Here is a 15,473-nt window from a genome sequence, read left to right as displayed (position 1 = left end):
TATTTACTAAATTTAGACCTAGTTTCCTACGTGAACAAGGTTTAGTTGATACTTTGGTGGGTTTCTTTGTCTCTCTCTGTAGTATCATTGGGACCTTCAGTATGATTTCAAGGTAATTTGATATACAGGGCAGAGGTCCAAGTATAATCAAATGCCTAAAGTTTTGTAAAAATAGGGACATGAGATATCAAGGACTGTTGACTTGCAAGTTCACTCTTATTTTATTGATTTCTGCAGCTGGACATAGCAACATGAACACAGAAATTGTGAAATGGAGTTGTAATGGGAAAAAAAAAATCACTATTCCTCAGCTAAGTAGTTAAAACCCAAGAACACACAGATACAGAGATAGTCAGGCTTTAATTGCTCCCATGTTCAAAGAACTACATGTTTAAAAATGGCAGCTGGAGATGTTATGTACCTTTAATTTTTGTTACTGTTCATGTCACTGCAGGTGGTTGATTGCACTTTGCAGTTCAAGGGTTAAGGAAAAAAAAAGCCAAACAAATCCTAGGAAGTGTAAAATACATCACAGTTTTATATATATACATATATACTATATACATACATCTCCATTAGTGTTTAATTTAACACAAGCAATATGGATAGGGTAGAACGATTAAAAACTTGGCATGATACACAGCATTAAAGCTAGAAAGAATCCTGAACTAATCTATACCTTGTCAATTTCTTCAAGTCAAGTAAACTCATTTCTCAATTACCCTCTATGTTATTGTCAAGCATGTCTTTCCTTTTATGTTGAAAAAAATCTCATTTGCATGTTTATCTTTATTCATCTGTGTTGTTTGTCTGTTGCTGTCCTGCAGACAGAGGATACTGATAACGGAAAAAACAGTTTAAAAATTACTACATGGCTGTCATGCTATGAATTTCAGAAGCCACCAACTTCTCATAATTTGCTGTTTTTAAACATTGAAAGCATTATACCTGAAGTATCACTCTTAATAAGGGGATACTTTTAATTTTTAAATTTTAATATACAGTGTGAGTTCATATCATAATCAATATACTTCACTATTGTATTTTAAAGCATTTTGCTTTTTTTAAAAAGGATATCTATACAAAATTAACAAAAAACCACATTTTGCAAGTACAAGGTATTTGAAAACATTTTAGCTCTGTTAACTTGATAGGGAATATGGTGGTATTACAATCACTAAAAAACATTGTTCAACAATAACACTATGAAGTAATTTATCATGTTACAATGCTATTGAGATTGTAATGGCACCTTTTATAGATGCTGTTATTGCATCCAAGTGTATAAAAAGCGCAGTATTTCATTTATTGGGTAAAACTATCATATTTTATCTTAGTGTACTGTTGATGACATACCATATGTTATCTGCAGGTTATAGTAAGCAGCAAGTTTTCTGTACAGCATTGTTATGTAGGCTGTGACTCAGTAAATGAGCTTTGCATTCCTGTCTCACAAAAAAAAAAAATTCATTTATTGTAGGGAATGAGATAGTTTATTAGAGTGATAGTCAGTAAATGTGTTTGGGATGTAAAAAATATTACTGGTGAAGAGTTTGTCCCAAGGAAAATATGTGTAACATGTTGCAAAAGAAAAATAAATGTGCCGAAGTTAACAAATGTTCCTAAGACCTTTCTGATAGTACTTACTGACTGCATCACGGGGAGGCACCTTGGTGGCCAAATCTGAGGGAAGGTTTAGATTATGGCAACACAGCACCACTACACAATGCTGTTACAGTAAAAATGACTCTGATAACAACCTGAAATGTCCCAAACCAGCACTTCAGGACTTCATGGGAAATTGTCTGGAAAGGTGAGGGTTACATCTGAGATGTCTGGCAGCACAGTTCAAATAGTAAACAGCTGTGTTGGGTTTAGCAGATTTTCACAAGTGTAGCTGGTGTAAGCAGGATTGAAGTAGGATCAGTGATTTTGTCACATCAGCACTTCTTAAAAAATGGTAATATGTGAATTTTTGATGTGCATTGCAATGAAAATGTCTCTGCATATTTGTTTTGATAAAATCTCTCAAAAAACTTCCAGTGTTGATCAGAAAGTGATGTAAAGCACTGGTGGAAGAATGAATCTGCAGAAAGCTTGTGTCTAGATGGCATTATTGGCATTAATGTGAACAGGAAGTGTTTAACAAAAACAAGAAAAAAAATTACACAAAATTTCCTTTTTTCAAGCCTCAACGATTCCTGCCATTGAAACTGTGCTGTAGGATTGTGTATCCAAGTATAACAAACAAGTAATACACCACATATTGTCAAGAAGCATTGCAGTAAAAAGGGTTGGGTTTTTAGTGTGCTTTTATTTTTTGAGTTTGGGGGGGTGTTAAATCTTTTCAGCTATACCAGCCTTCATTTTTAACACAACAAAGCGAGGCACCACTTCGGTGCCACGAGTTCTCAAGCCGAGTGGCAGCGCTGGAGTCACAGCTGTTAGGCTGTCACTAAATATCTGTAAAACTGATATTTTTAGTCTAGATGACCAGCTCGCAAACCAGTTAACAGTAAAGCGAGCCATGCCAAGTTTGACCTCGGCAAGGACACTAAAGCAAGCAGCCGCGGCTCCCTCAGCCCTGCGCGAGAGGCAGCTGCACTGCCTGTGAGTGGCCCCATCCACCCTGAGGCGGCAGACTGGGAAAGGGCAGGCACTTGTGAGGCACTGGGGAGCAGAGCCCTGCTTGAGGGGCTGGGCCTGCCCAGCTCAGCCGGGGGTTTAGCCGCAGTGATAGGCCGCTAACAGGGCTGTTAGTGAGTGCTCTGAGCCAGACACAAGCCCTTGCCTGGACTTAAAAAACGGCCCCTTCACAGGGTGTGAGCAGAGCTGGGGAGTTCGGGCCAGTGCTGTGCTCTCTGTGTTGGCTGCTGGAGGGGTGCATAGAGCAGGGGCTCCGTCCTGCTTAATGAAGTACATCATGCAGAGAATGGGGAAATGCAGGTAACAAGTGCTTGTGCTGCCAGGGCCTGTTTAAAGGTGGGGAGGGGGGGCAGCAAAGTGGCGGTCACAGCTGTTAAGTCCCCTCGGCATCACCCCGGCCCGCTCTCACCTGATGAGGGGTGGGAGCGCCCTGCAGCTGAGGCGCTGCCGCCTGGATCACCTGGGTGCCTGGGGCTGCCTCAATCTTTGCACCGCCACAAGGGCCGGCAGAAACTGACTGGAAATTCACCATTATTGCACCCTATGCACTTGGACTTTGAGGTCTTTCTGAAAGAAAAGGTATGATGAAAAAGTACGGAAAACCTTTTAGAGACCATATGCTGTCACTTAAGGAGTTGGGACCGTGTGGGAGAGGGCAGCACTCAGGTAATGTCACTGGGCATTGGGTAATCTTGAGGGAAAACGTGTTGCTCTGGGACCTGTTTTACAACTTCTCAAAGTGGGAAATCTCCGCACTCTGTGTAATGAACAGCGTTGACTCATTTTGGTTCTGGATGGAGCCCTACCGCTTTCAGCCTCATGAGCCCTTGGTACGTTCAGGGGTAGCGTTGCCCTTTGCCTGTCTATTGCTCGCTGTGTCTATACTCTGCACATGTACTTAGCTGTGGAGAATAACTCTTGTAGCGTTCTTGCTTACGTTTTGCAAGGTCAAGGGGACAATGGAACAAATGGAAATTAAATGCCTTTTTTTGGGTATTTTTATTAAGAGTGAAACTTTGGTTTTTTGGTGAAAAACAAGATAATTTAGAGCACTAGAGCTGATACCAGAAGCTCTTCTTGATTTGAGTGATGCTGCTATTTAGGGTTTAAATTAAGTAGGGTTTTGTTAAATAGTGATTTTTTCCTGGGCCAGCTGTGGTTAACATATGAAAGCTTGTGGCTTAATACACAACGAAGTTTTAGGACCAGTCTTTGTCTTTTCTAGGGTGTCTTCAGCAAAGACTAATTCTGACAGACGCAGCAAATACAATTCAGCTTCAAGGAAGTAATCTAGTTTAGCTATATGGGCTATATATTATCCATTGTTTATGTTCTAACATTATCCATTAGTATAAATGTATAATACTAATGTCTTATCTTCTCTCTCTCAACAGATCTTGATAATGTAGAAGGCATAGCAGTGGACTGGATTGGAAATAATCTTTATTGGACAAACGATGGCCACAGGAAAACAATTGCTGTAGCCAGACTGGAAAAAGCTGCTCAAAGTAGAAAAACTTTGTTGGAGGGTGATATGTCACACCCTAGAGGAATTGTTGTTGATCCTGTCAATGGGTATGGAGTAGATTAATTTATGTGGTTTAATGATTGTCTTCATAGTATAAATATGGGATTGAGTTTTGCTTAGGATGGGGTTTTTAGACTCCTGTAGTAGTCTGTAATTCTACAGTAGTCTGTAATATCTGTAATTTCTGTCCAGCGTTCTTGCCTGAAGCCCTTGTGTATGCCCAGACATACTGTCCAGTTAATCTGAATGTGATTCATCTTTTTCTCAAACGAATTGTCAGACCTGTATGTGTTTTTAATACTAAGTGAACTTTATGATGCTGTCCTTTATTCTTTTTAAGTCTCAATTTCTGAAGGTAGTTATAACCATATTCTTGTACACATTGGTTTAGAAAACTAAATGAGACAGGTACTTTTCATTACTTACTAGCATAATTAATTGTGATAGCCTGCATAATAAAAAGAACATTGTATTAGTGTGGTGTAGTGATGGTTTACCTAAAAATTCACCGTTACATTTATTCAGGGAATTGTCACTGGAGAGTGATGTAGGCAGGTAATTCTAGTGTGGCTGGATTGATTGCCATTTTCCTAGTATTGGAATGTATGTACGCTATCAGGTTTTCACTTTTGGTTTGTCCTTTGAGGAATGGAAGTGACTATGGAAAGGCTACAATTAATAAAGGTCAGGTAGTAAGGTTGTAAAATCAGACCACAAACCATAGCCATACCTACAATTACTTTGTTAAATTTTCCAGCTCAGTAAATGCATGGCACAGGAAATAGTGTATAAAGATGTATTGTCTGAGAAGGGCTATTATATAAAACACTTTTCTAATAAAATAATGTGCCTTTCATGATTATACTTCTCATGGAAGCTTTTCCTGAGGGATAGCATTTATTATGGGATTTCAATTACATTTAAAAAATATTAGTCTTGATTTAGCCAATGTAGAAGCATTACCTGCGTATTCAGATGCAATTAAAGCGCATCAATGTAAATGTTTGGTACTGTAAGCATGTTTCGGCTTTTGATATGATAACTAGAGTAAGTACAGACAAAAAGTTAATGGAGAAAAGCTCAGTAATTGCTGTTGAGCAGTCATGTAAATATTTGTAAAACATATTTTGTCTTCCAATAGAATAAATACCACACTGACCTGCATCTCTGCCCAAGCTTTAGGGCGCACGCAGGTTTTTTAGTTCTGTGATTAAACCTGGTGTTGTTTGAGTCAAACATACAATGAAGTTCGTAAGCCTCATGGATCAAAAATTGGTTGATGTTCTTAGCACATATTTACAAAGATATTAAAAGAAAATGAAACAACCTTCTGGTGGGTGACTTGGAAGAAACAGGAAAAAAAAACAAAAAAGGTGAATTTGCATAATCTGTAAACCTGTGTAACGATGGTGCAATTTTTTCTTTGTCTTTTCAGATTTCTTAGATGAGAAGCAAATTGATCAGATTATGCTTGTGCATAAAAGTATATTTGAATAAGATTTTGGACAGCTAAAGTTGGCATCATTTACACAGATTTCACAAAAAAACCTGTTTTTCACTTCATATTTTCATTCCTTTGTAAATTCAGATTTTAAATGCCAGGACTTTATTCTTCAAGGTATAGACAGATTAAGTGGGTTAGGATCAATGTATTTCAGAAGCACAAATCTGGTGAAATTAAAGATGAGGCAGGTAAACAATAATTATGTCGTGACAATTTTAACAAGTATGATACATTTAAGAAGTGTGATGTTTTTCCTTTAGTTAATGCTTAACAATTGAAATTCTAGATCTGACTTCAAAAGTAAATGTCTACTATTGAGTGAATGTTTTCAGCATATTGATGTTACTGTGGGTCATGTGATGTGAAATGCTGTTTAGACACCATAGGTTACATACAGGTTTCTATGTGTTTCTTCCCATGAACCTGTTTTTCCTTTGGGGGTGGGGAGGTGGGGGAGGGCTGCGGGAAAGAGTACGGTGTTTCTTAGAATATTTGCTACCCTCTGTTCTGTATATGTTCAAGTTGTGTATTTTGATTTGTTTAAATCAGTCTTCACCAGCAAATTCTGTAACAAAACGTGATAATCAGATTAATTCAATAAGGGGTGGGGTGGGTGTGTGGAGAAATATAGGGGTGTTTTCTGTAATGTCCAGTAGAGATTGGCCCAAAGAACTCATCTGAACTAAAACTTTTAGATTACTTACTACAATGCTTGTTTAAATTTTTTGAAGTAGCAAAGGTAACTACTTTTTATAGTTGTTTTGCTTATCTGCATTGCTGCACTATAAGCCATGAAACTATGCTTAAATTGCCTACTGGCTATTTTTCAAATAATGTTTATAGCTGATCTTTCTAAATGTTTTTGTGAGGGACAGAGTGCTCATAATAGTTCTTTTGAGTAATTTAGTTGCTTTCATGTGGGATCTGAAGTTCAGAGAATGCCAAGGTTATCCTGTAGCTAATAAAACAGAATGCAATTAATTCATGAATTGCAGCCGTTTTTGATTGTATAAAGCATAATAAAAAGCAGATTTGCATCATAAAGGCAAATTAGACTTGGCAAAACAAACAAAAAAACCCCAAACAAACCACCAAACAAAGATGAAAAAAAAACAAAAAAACCAACCCAACACCACAGTTAAAAGTTTGAATTTAGACAAAGTCAATAAAATTGCTGGTTTAAAAAAAAAAAAATCATAATTCCGGTATGATTAAATAAGTTTTTAATTCTTTCCCTTCCCATTAGTTAACCCATTTGGTATTTATGTAATTTATTACAATATGAGCAAAACAACAGAAGTGTCATTTCAGCAGCATCCAGTACACAGGAAAAGTAAATATAGTTGTATTAATGAAATAGCAGTGGTAAGAAATATGCAAAAGTAAAAATCACTCTGTCTTGTGGTTATACTGTTGTGAACTGCTGCTACAAGTCTACAATGTAATTCACATGATTAAAATGGTATCTGAATGTTCATTTTTATAATTTCATAGCTGGATGTATTGGACAGACTGGGAAGAAGATGAAATAGATGACAGTGTGGGAAGAATTGAGAAGGCATGGATGGATGGCTACAGTCGGCAGATTTTTGTAACATCAAAGATGCTATGGCCAAATGGGTTAACTCTGGACTATCATGCCAATGTACTATACTGGTGTGATGCCTATTATGATCACATTGAAAGAATATTTTTGAATGGAACCGACAGAAAGGTAAAAGAAAAATACTGCTGTTTTGCCAGAGGCATGCTCATTCTCTGGATTTTATTGTGTTATGTTAAAAATACTTTTCAAGCTTTTTCAAGTCTGCGTAACCCTTCAGCATGTCCAGTGTCATCTGTACTGAAACAAGCGATGTTGGCAGTCTCCTGTAGGAGCCTATAATACAGCTTAAAATTTTCATCTTTAGAAACTGACACAAAAGTTTATTATTTTTTTAAACTGTTTTTTAATCTTTTTTTTCTCATGTCACAATGAGTTATATTTTGATTGGGCCATGAAGCTGCAAAGCGCTTTTCAGTAGGAAAAAAACTTCTTTTGGTTCTGCCAGAGAAAGGCTTTTGTTTAACCTCACTGGATAAGCTGCTTTTGATGAATCTCAGTGCCCGGTTTGAGAATTTGTTGTGGTATACAGAGGGGATGTGCTCAGTAAGTGCAGTCAAAGATGGAGAGAGATTGTTCTAATTGTTACTAATTGCTATACTAGCTAGATGCAAGTCTTTCTAGAAATTCTGTTTGTGGATGCAACAAGCACAGAACTGACATCTGGAAAATGGTTAAACTTTAGACTCGAGCCTGATAGTTTGGGGAAGGTTTCCCATGTGCTTTGTAAAATTAGTACCCTGACAACTGAAACCAGTGTTAATTGAGAATGGCAGGCATTAATTCTGTGGGAGGACTTTTTCACAAAATGTACATGTCTTGTGACTTCTCATTTATGCTTCACTCATGATTCCTCTGTATAATGGCATTGACAGGACAAGACACAGATCTCTAGTGCTGAAAGTAGTAATTGTAGACACAGTCCTGTGTGGAACTAATCCTGTGCAAGCTCATATAGCTTTAATACTGCTTTTAAAATCCTTTATATTGAGTGATCTGTTGTTAAGCCTGTGCTAATGCCAAAGTGTTGCTGTTTGGCATAAAGGCAAGGTTAGGATTTACATCTAGTGCTTCTACTTTTGCTCAAAATCCATTATGGTCCTGTGATGGAGCAGGGAGAGGACTAAGAGCATTGTCAGACTTTTTTTTTTTTTTTAACTGGAGATCCTTGTCTACTACCAATGCTAGACTTCTAGAAGAGTTCTGGACAGGACAGGTCTGGGAAGGTTAAATGAAGCTGCTGTGGATTGCACATGGGTTACTGGTGAGAACTTATTTTGCTGCTCTTGCCTCCTGCTATAATAATAAGTAGCACCTGTCTTTATAGGTTATATTTTGAAGTGTGACACAGAATATTTTGGGGGGTTTATTTTAAAGTGTTTTTTTTCTAATCCTGTGATTTAAATAAAATGCATAACTACTTGAAAAAAAATATATGTAGCCAAAAATAACCAGATTCATAGAATGGTTTGGGTTGGAAGGAATCTTAAAAATCATCTAGTTCCAACTCCCTGCTGTGGTCAGGGACACCTTCCACTAGACCAGGTTGCTCCCAGCCCCATCCAGCCTGGCCTTGAACACTTCTGAGGATGGGGCATCCACAGCTTCTCTGGGCAGCCTGTGCCACTGCCTCATCACCCTCACAGAAAATGCATGAAGATACTTGGTTTTGATGCTTAATCATTTGTTCTTCATTATAGGATATTTTGGTCAAAATGTAACTGAGTCAATAGCATCATTAAATTCTATCAGTATAGTGAAGATTTTAGGGTGTCCTGAAGTCCTACAAGAATTCCACCAGTAGCTGGTGGATAGCTGACTGATGGATTAATTTTGATCAAAAGCAGTTAACTGAGATGAGGTATTTTGGACCGAAAGAATTCTAAAACCAAAGAGAGAATTTGAAGAGCAAAGGGGGACAATTGTTGTCACTCCAAAGTAGTTGTGTTTTAGTTGGCTTTATCTCCTTGTTCTCTTGGGTTTGTGTCTCTGAATAGAGGGTAGGACACCTGATGAACTGTGTCCTTTCTGGAGGTGAGCTAGAAATAAGCTGTTGGACATTAGTTCAAGCCAGGACCCCAGCCAGCAGAGGAAGACTGGAACTCAGTCATGCCAAATGGCAGGTGCAATGATGAGGTAAAAAGGCAGGGCTCCCAAAAGTAGATCATTTACTGTTCTGCAGTTCTGTGTCTTTTTAAAGTAAATCATTCTGATTACAGTAATTTACTTGCTGGTAAGTTTAGAGTCTGAAGTTTTGTTTTTGTTCTATAGGAATTAAAAATATTTTTAAACTGCTCGTAATCAGACAGCTCTTGTGTTGTGGTAGTTGCAGTTCTTGTGAAGGATTCCTGAGACTTGAGTTACAGTTAATGACATTGTTTTAGAACATTTCTATGGCCAATAAAATAAAGACAAGATTTGGGGTGTAATTTGTATTTTTATATATGAGTTAATAAACCAGAAGCAGAAGGTACATGGAAGAAAGTTTGTCTTATTTTGGGTATGAGCTCTGGCAATTTTTTTCATTGTTTACGTTCCCCCCTCCCCCTCCCCAAGTTATCATGACCCAAACTAGAGATGGAGTTCACAGAAATAAATAAGCAGTTTCTGTACTTCACCTTTCAACAACAAAAAAAACCAAAACAACTTGTACAAACTTCTTTGCTTTAAAAGAAGCAGATATCTGATATATTTCACAGATGCTGAGTTGTATGAAGAACCATGCTTCCTTGCTAGGGAAGATGGTAGATATTAACTGAATATAATGATTGCATGGTTACCTATATTCCTCTGTTATCTGACAGGGGACAGTTAATGTATATGAAGTTTTGAAGTTAGATATTGATACTGGTGCATAGAACAGCTTTACAGTTTTTATGTGATTTTATTCCATTAAGTTGTTATGTTTGGGCACAGTACTTCAGTTTTCTTATTTCCTATTTATGTTCTCAGCAGAGTATGCTATGAAAAAATAGTAATTATTTTAACCTTGCTAATGCTCACCTACCACTAATTAATTGCAGGTAGTCTACAATGGAAGAGATTTGAATCATCCTTTTGGATTATCACATCATGGAAATTATATTTACTGGACAGATTATATGAATGGGTCAATTTTCCAGTTGGACCTGGTTACAAGGAATGTGACACTTTTAAGAAGTGAGAGACCACCTTTGTTTGGGCTCCAAATTTATGATCCACGTAAACAGCAAGGTATTTATAACATACAGTTTCTCCCAAGGTCTGCTATAAAAGGATTTTTTTTCTCTTACAGTCTTCTAGTATTGTGACATGACTAGATGGACAATAACAGAAAAAAGAATGTGACTTGTGGCATGTTTCCAATGTTTCAGTCTATTGATGTTGAAATTGATCATCTCATACTTACTAAAAAGTGAAACATAATATTATACTTGTCTGAATTTCTTCTGTGTATTTACACTGCCATTATTGCCATTTTTCTTGTGTACCAAAGACATTGTGAAAGTATAGAATGGAACAGATAACATATACGTGTTTTTTCATAGACATAAAATAAAATATTGTATTTACTTTTTGTTAAATAAGATCCTAGATCCTGTCTGTCTTGTCCTTTTTGTAATTTTCTCCCCATCTTGGTCTACATCAATTACATATTATTTAATCCCCTGAAAGTACGTGGTACTGTTATACAGAAGAAATCTTTGAAATCAATTTACTGTAGACAGTGATCAGATGAGTTGTTGAATATTTGCTGTCTGTAATAAAAACAAATTTCAGATTAATGTCTGGTTAATGCCTGCTGCCAAACATAAAACAGAGCATCAGGAATTAGTATAAATAAAGTACTGTTTAAAAGATGACTGTATTAACTATTGATGTCTATATCTCTATATATCATCATTTTTGACATGTAGAATGGTTCCAGTTCAACAGTTCCTATAGACAATCAGAGACACTAAGGTGTTGGCAGTCCTGCTACATTTGATCATGTACATGAACGAGAAAAGTAATAAAATGTAAATACCACCATTTATCTGAATGCTACTTAGTATACAATGTTAAAATAGTGATATTATTTTTTTTTAAATTACTTATTTTTATTTTAACGTTTACAGGACCTATTTAGAATGCTTTGTCCCCGTGCATAAAGCCCAAATTTATTTTCACATATCATCACCTTCAGATCTTGATGTGGGTACAGTGCCTTGTTCATGTCTATTCTTAGCACTTGGACGATCTGTCTCTGTTGTTTTTAGTTAATGAATGGTTTAGACACAACTGATAAAACTAGTACAGAGTGGATAGAATCAAAACATTAGGAAAAATATTTAGCGCTTATAGATGCAGAGACAACATTTAACCTTTGTATTTCCTATTGTCATATATCTACATGCTGAGTGTGTGTATATATTTCAGGTGTGTATACAAAAATGACACAAATATATGTGAAATTACAATGTAGTGATTATTTTCCTTATATATATTGGCTAAATATTTTGCATAGGCTTATTTCAGAGGTTTGAGTAATAAATATTAATTTATTTTTATTTTTTTTTGTTCTGTCTACTCTTATCTTTTTTTGTTTCCATTCAGCACAAAAAAAAATGGTGATTTACAAAGGGAAGAAACAGTTAATTCTCAAAATTATGCAAAAGTATAAAACTCAAAGTGCATATGTGCACCAGCAAAATACTTGGCATGTAGTATCTACATGTATGGGGTTTAATTTTATATTTCATTTTAATATTTACTGTATATGAAGACTTATATATGTAGTTAATACTGTTTGGAGAAGACAAAGACTTTTTCTCTATCTAAAAGTATATCTTCTAGTTTGTAAAAATACTACTTTTTTTACAATGTCTCACTTAACTGTCTGAGGCCCTACTGAAAAGCTTAGTGATTTTCTTTACAACAGGTTATTATTCAGCAGGAAAGGAAGACTTCATATTATTTTTATAAGTCCAGCTAGGCTTTCTTAGGGAAAGTCACTGAGATTAGTACTTCATTATGGAGTGCTGAGGTTCAGACAGCCAACTTGTTATTGGTTTTATGAGCATGGAGGCAATGCTAAAGGTTTCTCCTTTCTGATGTTGTAACATCTAGATTTTCTGTACCTAAAGCAAACTGTAGTATGTGTAGTACTGTGCTATGTCAAGGTCATTGTAGCAGTGCATCTCGTATCACAGATGCTTTTCAGGGACTCTCTCTTGCTTCCAAAATCATGTAAAAAAATGGTGTGTTTGGGATGGTTGTCTGTTGTTGTTGGGTTTGGGTGTTTTGGGGGTTTTTCTAAGGTAAAATCTCCCACCAAATCTACCCTCAAGTTGGCCATATTTCAGGATACTTTGAACTGTGCCTGCTAAGGGAGGATGTGGTGATTGCTTTAAATAGTTGGTACTTCTGCTGCTTTATCAGGTACTCAGAAAGTTTCTTTGGTTTTAGACATAAGGGAAATTTTAAAAAGAATGCAGTTGCTATTAGCTTCCAAATAAGCTGACAACAGAGGTAAAAGACTGAAGCATTACCTTCTTTCGAGATTTTTAGCTGAATGAGCTTAAATGTTGAGATGGAGTATTTGGCTCATTAATGTATTCTTTTTTTGAAATTGTAATTGGAATTTTGTAAGCTAGCTGCCTCCTTTAGGATCTTCCCCTTTAGGATCTTCCCTTTTTGTCATGCTTAGTGAGGCTGATCTTGCATTGTTCCCAAAGGAGCATAAGCATTTATTTTACATAAAGTGAAGTGTGGTTTTTGTTTTTGTTATTTTTATGTTTCTTCTAAAAGATCAAAATCAAGACTGAATCATATGTTACAGAGAAGACCATAGTAGTTAATTTTATGGTATATTCTATAGCTTATGTGGATGTATTTGGAAACATGTGGCTCTGGATATTTTGAGGTTACTGTTTTGATGATGCTGTTACTGTAACTGTCTACACAAACAGAAACCACGTCAATTAATTTTGGCATAGTTGAACTGAGACTGGCATTTCTATTAGGAGTTCTTTACAGGATAGTTGGCTGTGCCTATCCTGCGTTGCTTTGTGCTATGGGTAGCGACATCAGGCTTTGTTTCGGTATGTCCTTAAGAGATGTGTTTCACTGTCTTTGTATCTCATGAGGCATGATCTTCTTGTAGAGGATCTTGGTTTTTTCTTGCTTTCAGAGACTAGAATTCATCTTATTTTCTGAGGCTTAGTCTTTGGGTCTCTACGTGTCAGGAATACTTTAAAAAATGGGAAGATGGCAGGAAGCATAGTAATCATAGGAGCTGGAATTACAGGCAGTGTATGAACCTGCCAAGGCCTGCTGGTATTTCCACTGCTATGAGAGAGGGCGTTGCTATTCATATGTAAGTAATTCTTGTGCAAGTCCATTTACAGCAGTTAAAATAACCTCTTTTGAAATCAGCTGGTATTTTAACTTTTCAGGTTGCAAAGAAGAGCTGTTTGAGCCCCAGACTGCTGCTCTTTCTGTCAGTAGTAGTACTTTAGGTTAGATTTATGGGAAGGTACAAACATATATTAATATTCATGAAAACCTAGAAGTACAGTGATTGCTAAGCAGCAATTAATGCTTCGTTGTATCCTTTAAATTAGAAGATTAAACAAATGGATACGGTTGTCAATTTTTTTCTGAGAATGGTGACTGAGATGCAAGTTATGTTTTAGCTCTGGCCTAATTTTTTAGCAACTTAAAATGGATCCAGCCTAATTGAATCATATGCAAGTGGCAGGGCAGCAGCTGTTTTAAAAGCTGGCAAAATATAAAAGATATGATGATAGCTTTGCAAGTAACTTTACAATTTTGGGAATATTTTAAGAGCACCCATATAAATATATATTTCAAAGAGCAGTCAAGGAAATTTAATTTCATCAGTACTTGGTAGCTAAATAGGTTCTGTAGCTTACTCAATAAAGAGACTTAACCTGTCTGTTGTACAGCATTTCAGGAGACATTTTAGCCTGGGAGTCTCTACAGGAAGACTGATGGGACTGAAGGTCTCATTGCACCTTCAAGGTGAAGTCTTCCTTAAAGCTCATTTTGTAGACTTTTTTGTCTAGTATCTTGTTGCTTTAACTTTTGGTACTTGTATTTTGCTTGTCATCATCCTGTCTTTTATCACTTACTTAGCAAGTAACCTAGTGTGCTGTAGTTTGTCATCCTAATTATGAGGTTAAGTAGGAACTTTTAATCTTCAAGGTGGAGCAGCTGACTTTGATCTGGTGTTTTAATTTTGATGTTATTTATTTTAAGCTTGCATTGGACTTCAGAATCATTGTGGGTTTTCAAAGTATTTTCTATAATAGCTTTAAATACTCTTTTACTCTATAGCATTCTTTCTTAGTGATCTGACAAACTCATGTATATTCTTTAATTAAATCACTGCAGTTTTCATTGACTTGTGCTGTATAATTCTGGATTTACTTTTGAGGATTATATTTTTGTTTGTTTCGGTAGCTTGTGGTATCTTCTTAAATCATTGTGTTAGACATTCTTTGATTTGTGTAATGGATGGACTTGTAAAGATGTAGAGTTTCAAGGCTACTTTTTCTGAGGTGTTGCACCTGAGGTTTTCCAAGATTGAGATGCAAATATATCCCTTAATTTTTTTGATGTTTTGTTAATAATATATTTGCATTTTGGTGAGCGTAGCCATAATAAAGTAGTCCATTTTTTTACAATCATAGTCTAAAACATGAAATCAAGATCCAATTAAGTCTTTAAAGTGCCTAATCTTAAATTGGAGCTACTATATCTATAAATTGTGGTCCGTCTCTCACTTCATAATACTTAAGAGTTTTCCTTATTTAAATGACTGTGTTCTTGCCGTCTCTCTCACACCTTCCCCAATACAAGTATCACTAGCGGCTTGGCATAGCATTATGTATTAATTATTTTACACAAATTTATCTGAAATTTCATTGGGGTTTTAATGGACTGTAGACACATTTACTTCTAAGAAATTATTTATGGTGGGTCAGAAGAAAGCCTAGGAATAGATTATTGTGAAATGCTCGAGGTCTGTATTGTAAGACATGTGGTGAGGGGCATCTTAATGTTTGACAAATTTCAAAATCTTAGATAATTTGAAAATGTTTCCCTGCATGTGCAGATATGGCACTGACAGGACAGTTTAATATGTGTGTTTGCAGCTACCTCTATGAGGAATGAATATTATATTTTCTGTCAAGTAGTAGTGTTTT

At 36.2% G+C, this 15,473-nt stretch overlaps 1 protein-coding gene across 1 annotated transcript in view; it reads left to right on the top strand.

Moving 5' to 3' along the window:
- LRP1B (LDL receptor related protein 1B) overlaps positions 1 to 15,473 on the top strand; it is a 470,964-nt gene that overhangs the window by 176,049 nt on the left and 279,442 nt on the right. Inside the window, exons 10-12 of the mRNA XM_056350419.1 lie at positions 4,041 to 4,221; positions 7,173 to 7,392; positions 10,305 to 10,494. Of these exons, the coding sequence (XP_056206394.1) occupies positions 4,041 to 4,221; positions 7,173 to 7,392; positions 10,305 to 10,494 (591 nt within the window). The remainder of the gene's footprint in view (positions 1 to 4,040; positions 4,222 to 7,172; positions 7,393 to 10,304; positions 10,495 to 15,473) is intronic.

The sequence above is a fragment of the Falco biarmicus genome, chromosome 8 (genome assembly GCF_023638135.1).
Source record: "Falco biarmicus isolate bFalBia1 chromosome 8, bFalBia1.pri, whole genome shotgun sequence".
Lineage (NCBI taxonomy): Eukaryota > Metazoa > Chordata > Aves > Falconiformes > Falconidae > Falco > Falco biarmicus.
The sequence above is the reverse complement of the archived record's forward strand: the minus strand, read 5'-3'. Positions and strand labels throughout refer to the sequence as shown.